Here is a 15623-nt window from a genome sequence, read left to right on the forward strand (position 1 = left end):
CAATCTTTAGTTTGCTTCTGTTCTGATTATGTTCACATGCACATAAATGTGCACTGTCAAAATGGCTTCAACTTGAATTTAATTTGGGGAAACAGGACAGGAAAGTGGTTCAGTTAGTGAGCGAACATTGTGTTGATGTGGAAAGAAAAAATGTCTCCACTGCTCCTCTTTGTTTTACAAGGGTTGAGATCATTTATATGGGATTTTTTCCCTAACATGCCCCAAAATGTTCCTATTCTTATCCCAATCAGTGTGTGGTAGTGGGACCACATTATGTTCCCTCAGTTTACCCCTATTTCGTGCCACATGCTGAGCCCGCCTCTAGATATAGCCCATCACTCGTATTTCCTCCAGGTGGTACAGGGTCTGCATGGCTTTCTTTCATGCCTCATAATGAGAAAGCAGAACTCAGTGTGGGAAGTTTGACCCTAAGACATTAAGAATAAAACCATGTTGTGTTTATCTTTTGATGGGCAGATTTGTAGAACTTTTTAGCCCTCAGATGAGATATTGTTGTCACCCTACCGGGCGGACAGCATGGACATTCGGGAATGAGGCAACGGAGGAGTGTCAAATTGATAGGATAGGTGTATCTGCTAAAAAGCTTGAACAAGTTTGAATCACAGTGACCTAAACCCAAAGGTCAGAGGTCAAGTTTTCAAAAAGATCGTATAAATGCAATAACTCAAGAATGCTGCATTTAGGGATTTTCCAATTGATAGCATATAATCTCTAAAAACCTCTGGTGAGTTTGAATCTCAGTGACTTCAACTTCAAGGTCAAGATCAGAGATCGAGGTTTTTTAAAGATTTTGTGAATAACTTGAAAACAAGTTGACGTACTGTAGGATTTTGAAACCAACACTATAGGCGAGTCTACCAGGAGACTGAGGGGTAGCACTGGCTGTTGTCAGTATTTTTGGTTCTTGTTGGTAATAAATACACTTTCCTGTCCTCCCATAACCTTTCCCCTTTCTCTCCTTGTCTGTCAGGTGATGAGCAGTAAACTGGACATTGACAACATGGCGGGGGTCTTTTATATGCTGCTGGTGGCAATGGGCCTCAGCCTCTTGGTGTTTGCCTGGGAGCATCTGGTGTATTGGAAACTACGGCACTGTGTTAAGCGATCGGGCGGGATGGACTTTCTCCTGGCTCTCAGCAGGGTAAGAGGGAAGACTCATTCAACAACAATAGTAATCAAACTGCTATCAGGCACATAAAAACTCTTGGATATTTAAATGTAAAATCATAGAAATTATGTAGAAGTAATAGAACATAGTCGGGATATTTTCTCTAAAGATACTAGTTATTGTGTAATTTCAATGAATACTTATCATTAATTGACAGATGTGTACCTTACATGCCCAATACAGAGCATTAAGTAAAGTTTGATTGATACACTATGCAAAATAACACAGTACTGTGCAGAAGTCTTGAGTCACCCCTTAATGGAAATAAGTGCAGCAATTTATGCAAACATAACTGATAATGTAGTATACAAGTCAAAAACAGTTTTTGTAGCCTAACCACTGAAAATCAGTATTTATGATTACCCTCGTTTTTCAACACAGCCTGAACCCTTAAGCAAGCTTTTTCCCCCCTTTCTCTGTTAAGATGACCCCACACTGTTTTAATATTAATTTTGAGGTCTGAGTTCTGGAGAGACCAAACTGTGACCAATGGTGTTCCATTGTGTGCTTTTCTATCCAAGTATGAATCATTGGAAGTGTGTTTGGAATCATTGTCATGCTTTCAAATGAAGCTGTTGTCAATCTGAGGGTTTCCAGATACTGTTGCATGGTGGATAGATATCTAATGGTACTTTTTTGGATTCACTGACAAGATCCAAAACCACTGACTGAAATGAAGCTCCAAACCATGACAGAGCCAGTCACTGTGTTTTACAGATGCCTGTAGACACTCACTGTTATACATCCTTAGGTCCCGTGTCAGTGTTAGCTGGATTATTTCTTGAGAAAATAACAGATTCAGTTTAGGCCTGTTACGTCTTTTGTCTTCTATTTGTCTAGATCAACAGTCTCAAAGAACATACAGCACATGATACGCCAAGTTTCAGCTGATAGTTCTTTACAAATCAACTTCTTGGTACAATAATACTATTTTATGCTAAACATAACACTGGCTCATGTTTGAATGATGTGCTTTTTTGTTTAAATGGTTTAGTGTTAAGTGAATAAAGCAAAAAAGAAGAAGATAAAATCCTTAATGAGTGAAAAGGCAGCCAATATTGAAAGTCTAGCATACTAAGGGTTGGCTCAAGACTTTCACACAGCAGGATTAAATCTTTCTTCACTCAGGGAACGATTTGCTTGTTGCACTGATAGTTATTCACTGTTGAACTTTTCCTAATTGGTCACTCTCACTCATCTCAAAGTTGGGAATAGTTTTTTAGGACCCGCCCCCCTTTGTGCTGTCAGTAATGTTTTTTCAACTGTAATTACCTGGATTCAGCTTAACTTTTAGGAGACTTTTTAGGAGACTGATGAAAATGTTCCACACTGCAGTGCAGGACGTACCAGAATATATTGTGGTAAACCATGTGTTTTTCATATGCTCAGACTGACTACTTATTTTTGCTTTGGAGTCGATGCCAGATGAAAAGATTTCAGTGAAGGACTTGCTCACTCTTTTGCTACTTTGAAATAATATGCATGAATTTAAAACCAAAGATGCCTAACGATGGTTTGGATAAGTATAGTTTATCCCTGCCAGATGTAAAGAAAATGCTCAAAAGTACCAGTAAGAAGTGAGAAATAAGCACATGAATGTTTTCATTCATTTTGAGCCACAGTGAAGCAGCTGATCTCACTGATTTGTGCACTCTCACATGAGAAGGGAGAACTAATCAGTGCAATTTGTTAAAAATTCACAAAAGTGTGCTCAAGGAGAACTGGTAAATGATTTCTGCAGGCCTTATGTTGTGACAGACTCAAAGGTGAAGACATATTTGCTAATCTACTGTTCTTTTTTTTTTTTTTTTGGCACAAACAACACAATGAATATCCATCAGTGCTTACAGCCTTGAGGTTCACTCAAAAGAGATAGAAGGTTAATAGACTGTTTTCAGACACAATCAAGATGTGGACTGTGCAGAATTGGATACCAATATCAGGACTTTTTTTCTTGCACTCAGCAGGGACAAGAGCAGACAGCCAAAAACGGGAACATCAGCAATCTTTATCCTTGGCATTGTTCCAGGGTTAACCCAAAGGTCCAGGGCAGAGTGATCACTTAGCTGTTGCACGTCTATTTTCTTTTACTGCCAGTACAGTTTTTGCAAGTTCAGCTTGGGGTCATGGAAATACTTTGTGCATATGTTGCAGTGAAAAACAGAAGAAAGAAGAAAGTGATGAGAGAAGAAATGACTAGAAAGATGAGAACTGGGAGTAAACAGGAGGTATCAAAAGGGATGAAAAGGGGATGGATGGTGTAGTGGGAGGGAGGAAGTGAGGAGAAGTGGAAAGGTAAGGGAGGGGAACTTTGAGATAAGAAAAGAGTTGGCTGAGGAGACAGCTGGAGGTTTGGATGGTGGAGGTAGTGGAGCATAACAGGAGTTGGACGGGGATGCCGGAAGGAGGTGGAGGAGGAAAAGAAAACACAGGGACAGATAGGAGGAGGAATGACAGAGGTGAGGTGGAGGGGAGGGTGAGACTGTTGAAGTGTGAAGCAGGCTTCATCGAGCACTGCAGAGATATTTTTATTTGTCAGAAGATGCTGTGATGCCTGATGTGTACCTGTGGCTGTAACTGTAATACCACCATGTTGGAAGGAAAACAAAAGATTGATTTATTAGCTCCTCCTGTGACACAATGCAGCAGAAATGGCTAATTTACACAGATGGGAACACTGGGGTGTTTATTTCTGACATTTGGGATCCATCATACTGTATGAGTAGACTACTCAAGTGCCACTAGAGTCTGAGTCTACTAAGTATTGCTTTTCCACTGTATAGTACGCATTCTTCTACAATAGATTTAGTGACGCAAATGTAGATTTGTAGGTCTGTGATACAACAGAATAGAACTTATTTGGAAAGCGTCATAAAAGGAAGGTCGAGATTTGATCATTGCATTGCACTGATTATGCACACCTGACTTTAAGGAATTTAACCTAAGTAAATTCAATGTTTAGCTTTTTTACGCTTTGATATAGTGAAATGTATCCATGTGGACTGTTTTAGTGATTTGCCTGATTTTGGTGAGATCTGCTGATGCGAGATGTCTCCTTTGTGTTTAGTATAATGGAACTAAAAAGCCCCGGCCTTGTGGTACCAGAAAAAAATAATAATGAAAGGAAAAACTCAGCAGCACTGTTTCTTTCCAGAAGTCATGACTCAGACACAAAAACACCCACAAATCTTCTTGTTGCAGATTTTGTAGGAACTATTTTCTTCTTCGTCTCCATCCACCAGCCAAAGTAAGTGTGCAGATAGCTAGCAGTTGAGCTAAGCTTAAGGGGACCCCAGTAATAAAGGAGTATAATCTGGCAGAAAGAAATACTTTAGATTAAATGTTTTTTTATAAACTAGAGGGAAAAGACTGTTCCTTTAATGTGCACGTACCACACACACATTAACTGTGGTTAAGTGTACTGCCTGGAGTGATCATTTAGGAGGCATGACACATAATGATCCAACTGCTTACTGAATTCAGCAGATAATTGTCTCACATAGACACAGTCATATATTACATGGAATTTGTACTGGGGATATGGAAGGGTAAAGATGCTTCCGTATCTGTTTTAAGTGATTCCTGACATTTTTATTCTCTCTGTTACTCTGTTAGCTATGTCAGGTAATATGTGTGTACAAGTGCATCTGTTGGTTCTGTGTGTAATGATACAAGAACCAAGTGTGATTTTCTGTATGCACTTATATCTGTTTTTACCATCTTGGTGAAAATCTATTGTGTTCTTTGCAATCTTTGATATCCATGCACGTATTCCCTGTTGGGCTTGCTGTCAGATCCTTTGGAGTGCACGTTAACCGTCCTTCATACATTCAGAACGTTTCAGGATTTTAGAAAACTCTAGTCTCTAGATCTCTAGACCTTAAGAATAAAAATATCACTTAGATGTAGAAGGCCCAGTTAGCTTCTACCTCCTGTGCTATATCCAATGCTTGCTGCAAAGTCTTTGCAGCTGGCCTGCTTTAACCCAGTCAGAGACTCCCAAGTTTCAATTTCACAGTGTACTGCGCCCCATGCTCTGGGGACTGCGATAGCACTTCTGCCACTAGGTTTGCTGATTCATGGGTCCAGAAGGGCCATTATTACAGTCCCTCCATCAGATCTGGGTTCGGGTGAGGAGCGGAGATTCACAGGAAGTTCCACACATTTTATCATTGAGATCTGGCAGATATTGGTAGATCATATAAATCATTCTCACATGTGAGGAATAATGGAGTTGTTTTTTTTTTCCTTTCTTTCTTTGATTTACATAGCTATTTAGTAGTGCTAATGGATTACCATCTGTCTACAGTAAGCTGTAACAACACAAAGGCAGGAGAGAAAGAGCATCCAGACACAGCAGAGATGGAGTTGCTCACCTAAGACAAAGTTAGAATTGATTACTCCTGTTTGGGATTTAGAATTGCAAAAGTTTTAAAATGTTTAAAAATGTTATGATGCGCCAATAATTTACCCATCAGTCTGACTCACCCGTGTCATGTGTTATTCATAAGTTTTGCTGAAAGGTTGCTGAAGAGATGGAAAATACTTGACTGGTGATTTTAAAGTGCTCTCTCCAGTTTGGAGTAGTTCATTAAAACCAAGTAAGAACAATCTTTATTCTTTTTTTTCTGCTCAAATGACAGAAAATAACAACAGCAGTACATTTGAAAGTGAGCCTTTCTGTCCTGATATTTTCTAGCCAGAATGGAAGGTAGTCCAAAATATTTAATATGAGAAAAAAATATCAAGATTTAATTTTATATCCATGTTTAAGTATAAGTATAAGTACAAAAAAATCTTTCTTTTTTGTTTTCTGGACAGTTTTTTTTACAATAACATGGCAGAAAAATTGAAATCTACACAAAGTTTTAGAAGCAGAATTGTTTTTGTTGCCACTGAAATCTCCTCTAGTTAAGATCAAAGAAAATATTTTAATCTTAATTTGTGCATTGGGAAAATAAGCAGTGTGAACACATGAAGCTTGTGTTTAGTTTCAGTTAAGTAACCAAACTGGCAGCTGGAAAGAAGAGCGGTTCAGTTAAATGAAGCTTCAGTCACCATTTGTTTTATTGCTCAGTGACAAAATAGTTTTTGTTGCTTCTGCTCTCCCCTTTGTTTTGACTCCTCTCCAGAAGCTGGATACTACTTGCACATAGCGCTCTCTTCAATTGATTTTCACAGTGCTTTTGGAGAAAACATAGTCCTGTTCCAACTGAGTGACACTTTGTTTGCTGAAAGCTTTGTTTGGTTTCATAGTGGGAAAATTGACAATCCCAGAAGCCTGGTAAACTCAGTCCAAAGTTGTGTTTGTTTTTTTCCCCAAAACTCATTAATATTTAATGGGCAGTACTCTTTGACTACTCTCTTCAGATGAGATATGACCGCGCAGAAAACAATAGGTAGTTGGAAACCACCTACAGCAAATTCCCACCATTCTGAGAGAAAGGAAAATTAGTTATTTACAGAATAGAATCCATTTGTTTTGAACCTGCTAAGCTACGGAGTCTGTGTTCTCAGTCTGAATAATATTCTGGTAAAAAGTTACAATGCAGGCAATTTTAACTCATGCTCTGTGAGGTATCTGTAGCAGCTGCCTGAAAGAGACTTTCTTTATAACACTATGCAGTATCTCATTAACACTATTATTCTATTTTTATGGTCTGTAACGATACATTTACCATCAACAGAAGTGTGTTTATAAAAATGTGTCTCTCACACTTGTCGAATGTACAAAAACACATTGTTTAGTGTCAGTTGAAAATGGGTTGAAGAATGGATCTTGATTTTTAGAATGCTAGTAAAGGTTGAACTCATGGTCCTGCTGTACTGTATTTCATCCATACACAGTCTTCTGTGGATAGCTTTCACATGGTTTGTAAAGATATCAGATCAAAGCTGCTCTGTGGGTTTCCTTTTCAAAATTGGGGATGTCAGGCTCTCTGTGTCTCTCTGTCTCTGACACATAGACACACAGTTCTTTCTTATCATACTTGACAGCCTGCTGGTCTAATTACAATCTCTCTGTTATCTCTCCACCCAGGGGATGTACAGTTGCTGCCAGTTTGAGGATGAGACAACACCGGGAGGGAGCAAAAGCTCTTTGCCCCAGTACCACACCGTGACCAACATGCCTAGTGCACCCCAACAACACCTTGTTACAGCCACAGTAAACAACACAACTGCCATTGCCATGGTGCAGCAGCAACAACCGCAGAAGCACCACCAACAGCAACCAGGGCAGACCTATACCACTATGTTGCCTGGGTCTCCGCCAACTGCTGGACACTCAGCAATGGCTCTTGGTCCCTCAACTAGTCCCTTACTAGAGGGCCCCATGCCTTGCTCCACTTTCTTGCCTCGACATGACCGCAGACTGGCTGTGGTTGATCGCTGGAACAGGCCAAAGCCAGAAAAGGTTGTGAGCACAGGCAGTTCTGGAGGCGTTGGTGTTGGAGGGATAGCTGGTGGGATCACTGAACTACAGGCCCAGCAGCAGTATCAACAAAACCTTGGGCAGCACTGGAGCCTGCAAGGAGGAGTTGCAGGTGGAGCAGTGGGAGTAGGTGACACAGGGCTAGATGAATATAAGCGTTACTATGGTCCTATTGATCCAGAGGGGCTAGGATCTAACTCGGACCAACAGGCAGGGGGCCCCCAGCAGACTCCCAAAGCCAATTCTCGAGGCCCCAAGGCCTCAGGTATGCCAAGGCTACCTCCTAAAGGCTCCCAACAAGGCCCGGGGCACCTAATCTCCAAGCCTCCTCCACCAATCCCATCTTCTCCACGAAGGCCTCCCTTCTGGCGACGAGGCAGCTTAGCTCAGACAAGAAGAAAAGGCTCAGGAGGTCCCCTGTATGAGAACATCCTCCCTCTGGGGAGGCGAGGAGGTGGGCGATATGGAGCAAGTGATGGAGGTGGAAGAAGAGGACGTCGTCCCCCTCCACCTCCACCTCTTCCTGCCCCTCTTTCTTCTCCAACACACACCCCTACCACTCCCTCGTCCCCATGCCATTTCTACTCGTCTTGTTCCAGTGCCTCGTCTTCTTCCTCTTCTTCCACATCATCCACATCCTCTTCTTCATCCTCAGTGTCACTTTCTCGTTCAAACTCACCTTCTTCTTGCTCAAGTGACAGCTCCTACAACTCCTCGCTTAGTTTTCGGTATCGAGCAGGTGATCGGGATTTTATCGTAGATGATGAATATGACTCAGATCTCCTTACAGAGGAGTCCAGCCTCCTTCTTGGGAGGAAGAAAATTCGATCACGCCGAATGTCATCGCGCTCACTGCCGTGCAGCCCGCCACCTCCACCAGTACCACCACGCAAACCACGGCCCCAAAGAGATTATGGTAGAGAGAGGACTGGCAGCCAACTGGCCCAGTTACAGGAGTGGTGGGCATCATGGGGTGACAGAGACCGAGGGAGAAGTGGAGCAACAAGCCGAGGAGAAGGAGGAGTGGGTAGAGAGGAGAAGAGACACCACAAAGAGAGGGAGCGTGAAAAAAAGAGAAGGAAGAAAGGTCGAAAGAAAAAGAAGAGGGAGGAGAGAGAGAGAGAAAGGGAGCGAAAGCGGCGCAAAGCAAAGAAAAAGAGGAAGAAAGATGATAAGATGAGGAAGAGAGACCGGAAAAGGTCAGAGCAGGAAGGAGGGGATCCTGAAAAAAGAGAGGAACTCAAATCAGGAACACCAGACTTCCCATCTTACCCAGCACTGAGGCGAGAGTCCTTTCGGAAAAAAAGTGAGAGCTCAGTGAGAAGTTACGGATGGAACATCCCAGGTGAAGATGAGCGAAAAGAAAGAGAAGAGAAAACCAGGGATGATGGGGAAGACAGCAGAGGAAAGGAAAGACACCACCGGCGAAGAAACAGCAAGCACTATCACAGCTCGAGCAGCAAGCCTTCTACATCAGTCAAGTTCTGGGGAGGGGGCAACCCATCCTCTGATGCCATTCCATCTGCCTTCCTGCCCTTGTTGCCTGCCTCTTCTAAAAGGAGGAAGAGTAAAAGTTCAGACAGGGATGCTCTAGGAGTAGAAGGAGAGAGGAGGCCATTGTTGGGACGGAATGAAAGAGTGGAGGTGCACTCCAAGGAGGGGCTGTCCTTCCATGAGTGGGAATCTGAAGTGGATGATGAAGAAGAAGATTCGGAGCGTGACAGGAGGAAAACAGAGCATGTGAAGAGGCGTGGAGGAGGAAGGACAATGTCTGATGATGAGCGTGAACGTGATAAGGTAGTCGGGATATATTCTGATGATGACGGTTCTTCAGGGGAGTTTGGGAAATTTGAGAGGTACTGGGAAGATCACGAAGGTAGAGCAGTGGGAGGGATTGGAGGGGGAGGTTGGTTTTTCAGTACCTATCCTTCCCGGGAAAAAGCTGGCAGCATCAACAGCAGAGATGACCTGTTCCTGGAGCGAGGAGAGAGGTGGGGAACAGCGGAGAGTGGCTGGGGATCAGGGGGAGGTGGAGGTGGGGGAGGAGAGCGAGGGTGGGGATCAGGTTCGCACTGGCCCCCACCTCCTCTCACGCCGCCACCTCCTCGACGATACTGGTCAGTGGACAAGCTCCACATACAGGATGAGAAGAGGAGTAAGCGCAAATCAAAGGATAAGGGAAGAGGGCACGCTGCTTGTTCCTCCTGTCACTCCCCGAGACACCACCCACACTCCCATTCCTCCAAATGGGCTCGCGTAACTTCACGAAGCCAGGAAGAGCTTTACCACCACTGCCAGAGCTTTAGTGGTCCCATGAAGTCGAAACATGACTCTTCATCTTCGTCCAAACCCGATCGGTCACAGAATCCATCAAAATCTGGCAGCCAGTCAAACCTCAGTATCCAGCAGCGCACACAGAGAACAGACAGGGATCGAGATCGAGGAAGACAGGCTTCCCCTCCTCCAACACTTATCCCTAACATGCCACCTCCGCTCCCTGCCCTTCCAGCTCCACCCTCCTCATCTCTTTCTATACATGTTCCTCCACCTACTCCTTCCTCTTCTGTATCTTCTCCTTCTGTGGTCTCATCAACACCAGGGGCACCCCAAGCCTCGTCCATGGCTTCGGCAAGTGCCAAACTGCAGTACCAGAGATTGCGCTCTGTACCCCAGCCCCAGAGATTTCCTCAGTCCCCTCATTTACCCCTCAAAACCAAGAGCCTTTGCTCCCGAAGGGGCTCTGCCCATTTCTCCAGTGTGGAGAGTGAGGTCTGAAGTTCAACAAGGTATCAAAAGTCATAAGAGAGAGCCCTTCGAGGCTAAAGCAGTTGAACTGGATTTGAATCTGCCCAGCAGCAAACATGCTGCCAAGCCAAGTCAGTACAGCATACGCACTGAGCCCTTTCCTAAAGTTCTGCACAAATAAACAAACCAGAAAGCCAAACAAACCCAATGGGGTAGGTCAAAGGAAAACATGAGCAATCTCTTGTTACTTCCTTTTATTCCTCTCAGTATGTGAAAGACTACAACCACAGTAACAACTTCTGAAGTAAGTTAACCAAGACACCGAAAGCAAATCAAACATCAAAAGTGGTACAAACGAAGGAGAATCCTTTGCTCTAGAAAGTAAAGGGCTTTGGATGTTGAAGCAGAGCAGTAGTTTGTATTCATAGGATTCTTAATGCTTACTGAGGGCTCAGGAACTTTGTAGTACTGTATACCTGCTGCTCTCAGAAGCCTTTAAAACAGAACACTTTCTTGCTTTTTGTTTTTGTGTTGTTTTTTTTCTTACACAAATCGCTTATCCCTTATTTCCCTATTTTTCGTTGTCCTTAACAAACTGTTTACACCCCCGCAGAACTGTGACGCCCGTTTGAGGCACCTTTGTTGTGTATGATCAATACCTTCTTGCTTAGAAGAAGAGGAGGGTGGTAACCACCTTGTCTTTTCCGGTGTCCGCTGTTTTTCTTTAGTTTACACCACTGCCCCCTTTCCCCAACGTATTCTATCCCCTTTATTTTTATTGTTTTGTTCTATTCTTTCAATGTGTTTTCCAATTCCTTTCCCGCCTTATTCACATGTCTACCTTGTCATCTCTCCTGTCATCTCCTCTCCCGTCCTCCCCTCTTGGCTCTTCTCCTTGATGTGATTATTCTGTGTGTCTGTGCTTTTCTGTGTTTGTATTTTTGACAACAGGGTAAGTCAACTGTGACTGATATTCTACTGGCTTAATGAAAAGCTGAGTGCCAAACTTAAGTAGAGCTCAACATCAATCTGTACAACGTTAGCAGCTGTGTTTCCTTTTATCTTGCGGAGTATTCCATCATCTCCAAAATATGCACACATGCTAACACTCACACACACACACATACACGGACGCACACACACTCACATAAAGCTACATCCAATGACATGTGCAGCCTAAAAAGTCACTTCATCCAATCCTGGTTTTGAGCAATATCTTGTTCACCCTCTGTTCATGTCACAGCTTTATTCTTTAAAAAACCTTTACTTCTGTGTTGTAGTTGTTGTTGTTATTGATGGTGTTCTATATATCAAGACACGTATTAAATCAAATACAATGTAAGCACTGTGCCATACTACTCAAGCTTGGGTGCAAATGAAACATTCTCTCAACTACCTAACTGCGACAATGGAGTGTCTGTTTCCTCCCTGTATTCGACTGAATGTAAAGTCACCCTCTAAACAAGTGTGCTGCAACAACAATTAAGACACTTTAAGAAGGAAATTGTAGCATCTCTGACAGTTTAGTGACAGAGCTCAGTTCCTGCTGACATAAACAACGCTGTACTAACCTGGTAAGGTAAGCTACTGAAAAAGCGAAGCTGCAATGGGTTATGGGTTAGAAATTACTTGATTTTTGTTTGCTTGTGTTAAACTTAGCAATCCAGGTTTTGCGTGGCATGATGGATCAGTCTAATACTTTACATGGGGCTACACGGATTGTTAGGCAAAGATGCAGGGAAATAAATACTTATAGCCTTATGCTAATTGCTCCTGCCATATGTTTTGTGTAAATTATGAAGTTTTAGTCAACATGTGTGGACAGGACGGTCAGGCAAGGATTCTATTGGAGCAAAATTAGACCTTGTACGAGTGCCGTTTTGATGTCAAAGAGATTATGGCTGTGTTGTTATGATAGCAGGGTTTGAGAAAGTGTTGGGTTTGAGTGTATAGAAGACACAGTAGAACCTCCTGTGATATTGTTTTTTTTGTTTGTTTTTAAGTATTTCTCACCTTGTAAATGTGTAACCAAGAGCTATAGCTTTTTAATCCATTACCGAGCTGACACCAGCAGTTACACTCCGATGTCAAGCACTTAGCAAGAGTAGTCTGTTAGAACCATCAACATTAGAATTCAGCATCAGGACACTGGACATCAGCGGAGTACAATTAAATAGGCAAGACCCGCCGGCACAATGCTGTTTGTGTTTTCATTTGGTCAAGGTGACTGAGCCAGCTTTCCCATTCGTCTGGTCAGCTCATGTCGTTTGCCTCTAACTGCATCTGAGCCATAATTTACTTCAGCTGAAGAAAACAAAAAAAGAACTTATATTTTAACATGAATTTGCTGTGTAGAGTTTGTCTGACTTTCTTTTAACTAAAAATCTAGATATATATATTATATATATATATATATTTGTGGCGGTGGGTAGCGTTAGATAAAATTGTTGTTTAGCATCTTAATATTTGGGGATATTGTTTCTCATTTCCACTTCATTATAATAAAAAAAAGTATATAATTACTTTGTGTTAATAATCTTCACAGACCACAGGGAAGTTCCTTACACCAGATTATAGATTTCCATTCTTCAAACGTGAGACTGTATTACATCAAGTTATAGAGTTCAGTACTTATTACAATCAGCAGCAACAACATAACTGAAGTGAAAGCTGGAAAAGCATGAAGTGTAATATGTTTCTGTGCATTCACATCGCAAGCAATTCATGTTTGTTGCCAAAAATCACACTCAATACTTTAATCTTGTTTGGCGAGCACGCTTTCACTCCCAGCTCGTTTGATCAGAACTCTTTGAATGCATCATACTTGAATGCCCTGGCTATTCTTTAGCACAGGGGTGTCCAACTCCATTCCTGTCCTGCAGCTTTTAGACACACCCTTGTTCCGACACACCTGAATCAAATGAAAGGCTTGTTATCAGGCCTTTGCCAAATGTGATGGCTGAAGAGGTAATCCATCCATTTGATTCAGCTATGTTGGAGCAGGGATGCATCTAAAAGCTGCAGGACAGTAGCTCTCGAAGACTGGAGTTGGACACCCCTGCTTTAGCGTAACTGTTCAGCCTGCAGGGTTAGCTTTGTCATCATGCATGCATATTTTGATCCAAACCATGATCTGTTCCCAAAAGCCAAATGATTTTTGTGCCTAAATGATGAATGACAAACCAAAAACCAGTCAGTTAAAAAATAAAATTAGTTCACAAAACTCTAACACTGTATATGAAGCTCAGACAACTGGTCAAATGTCTGTTGATTGGTATCACCACTACCCTTTCTGCATGTCTTTTTTAGACTCTGTCACTTTTTCGAAAATGTTCGCACTCGGTGTTCAGTTTTGCCAGTGCAGTTGTGTAAATAGCACTGGTATTATTGATGCTAGGAATAAGAACATTAATTTGAGTGCAGAAGCCTTGTTGCTACACTCCTACACTAAAGTACTAGCTCAGTAACACAGCAGCTGCTAGCGGTGTGAATACAAAGCTTGGGTGTTTCATTAGAAAAATGAGCCACCGGCCTTTCCTTCTTTCCCCTTTCCTCTTTGTCCTCATGTCGATCCATTGCATCAGTGCGTGTCTGCCGCTGTAAAGCTGGTCTGTTTTTTAAAAGAAGAAGAGTATCTGTGGATATATTTATTTCATCAAAAAAGCATATCTAAATATATATATGACACTATATTTCAAGATTAAAATCTATGTTATATAAGTTTGTCTACTAAATTTACGGTATTATCTCAATGAGTGTGTCTTTTTTGTCCGTTTGTCCGTCTCTCCTTGTCTTGAAACTCCTGCACCGCTCCTTAGCGCCCAGTGAAAACAGAGACCAGTATGTAACTGTGTTTTTGCTCACTTAAGACCAACCATCCACCTCCATTAGCTATGTACTGTAGCTAACATTTAAGGGTTCATCAAAGTGACAACATGGAGGGGTGCGTGAGTGTCTTACGACCGTGTCACTGTAGCAGTGGTGGCATGTGTTTGATTACCCAGAGGGGCCTTTATTTTTGGTTTGGGCTACAGATTAATGACTAATTAAACCTTTTATGGATACAGCAGCTTTTACCACAACTCTCACTTGTGTAGGCGGGGGTCACATTCTTGACCCTGTTTTGAGTTCTCCAGACCCATGACTTTATACCTTAGTGTAGAGTGAGGTGACCTCTTTAAAAAAAACAATGTAGCGAGCAGCACAGGCTTCTTTTTTTTCTCCTTTGCTCTTTTGCATCTCTTAGTAGCTGTATTGCTATACGAACCATGCACAGCTACCCCTGCCAACCAACCTATATGGTAAATACTGTATAAGGACTTTGATATCCATACATAGTGTGTTGTATCTGCCAAGCTGCTGTGCTATAAAACAAAACAAACAAAAAAAGGAAAAAAATAGTTACACACAACAAACACAAAGTTTCTTTCTTAATTTTACAAAACTGGGGAAGCTAATACGACACATGTCAGGGGCAGAGCCAAATCTGCTAGTGTGGTTTCCACTAAGGCCAAAAATGGTCGAACCAGGGCTTTACTTTGATCATCATATTTTCAGACAACATAAACGATATCGCCACTTTTTGCCAACAAGAAAGTAAAGGCTCCAAATGTAGAACATCTTATACTTTTACATGTTTAAGATGCATTCAATGTATAGTATTCCTCTATGGACACTGATATATTCATATTCCAAAGTGTGTTTAAGTGTATTTAAAGCTTCTAACATTTATTGCACTTATTGTTCCTGAGCCCTGGCAAGCCCAGTTTTAGCCTGCAGTGGGAGGATGTCCACAATTTCTGCCTGTATGCCTCTGAACAATGTCTCAAGGCCTTGTAATAATACTGCTGTTTTGAGTGACTGTATGGGTTGATGGCTGGTGGTGCTGCACTTTATTGTCAGCACCTCACACACACGCAAAGACATGTGTACACACACAAACACAGACACACACCACACACACGCACAGATGTGGTTAGATGTTGCCATCCCTCTGCTTCAGCCACATCTACCACCAGTGGGGATAATGACAATACTGTGCTGTACTGCAAGACAAAAATAAAATGATTTTAATAAAGAACTGAAGCAATGGTCTGATTTTATTTTCAGCTTTATTTTTTCTTGACATTCGAGGATCTTGGCTGATGCTTGCCCCAGAACATGTAAGGGAAAAGACTTGTTCTTAGCCAGGTGAGGAAAGAAACAACACGATTTTTAGTATCATTTAAGTCATTTTAGTAACGAAATGATAAAAGT

At 42.0% G+C, this 15623-nt stretch overlaps 1 protein-coding gene across 1 annotated transcript in view; it reads left to right on the top strand.

Annotated features, from left to right (window-relative positions):
• The window catches only part of grin2da (glutamate receptor, ionotropic, N-methyl D-aspartate 2D, a), a 162268-nt gene extending 146894 nt beyond the window's left edge, over nt 1-15374 (top strand). The window contains exons 18-19 of the mRNA XM_080864011.1: nt 992-1162; nt 7230-15374. Coding sequence (XP_080720137.1) covers nt 992-1162; nt 7230-10397 — 3339 coding nt within the window. The 3' untranslated portion in view covers nt 10398-15374. The remainder of the gene's footprint in view (nt 1-991; nt 1163-7229) is intronic.
• The last annotated feature ends 249 nt before the right edge of the window (nt 15375-15623 follow it).

Source organism: Rhamphochromis sp. 'chilingali' (genome assembly GCF_963969265.1).
Source record: "Rhamphochromis sp. 'chilingali' genome assembly, chromosome: 17".
NCBI lineage: Eukaryota > Metazoa > Chordata > Actinopteri > Cichliformes > Cichlidae > Rhamphochromis > Rhamphochromis sp. 'chilingali'.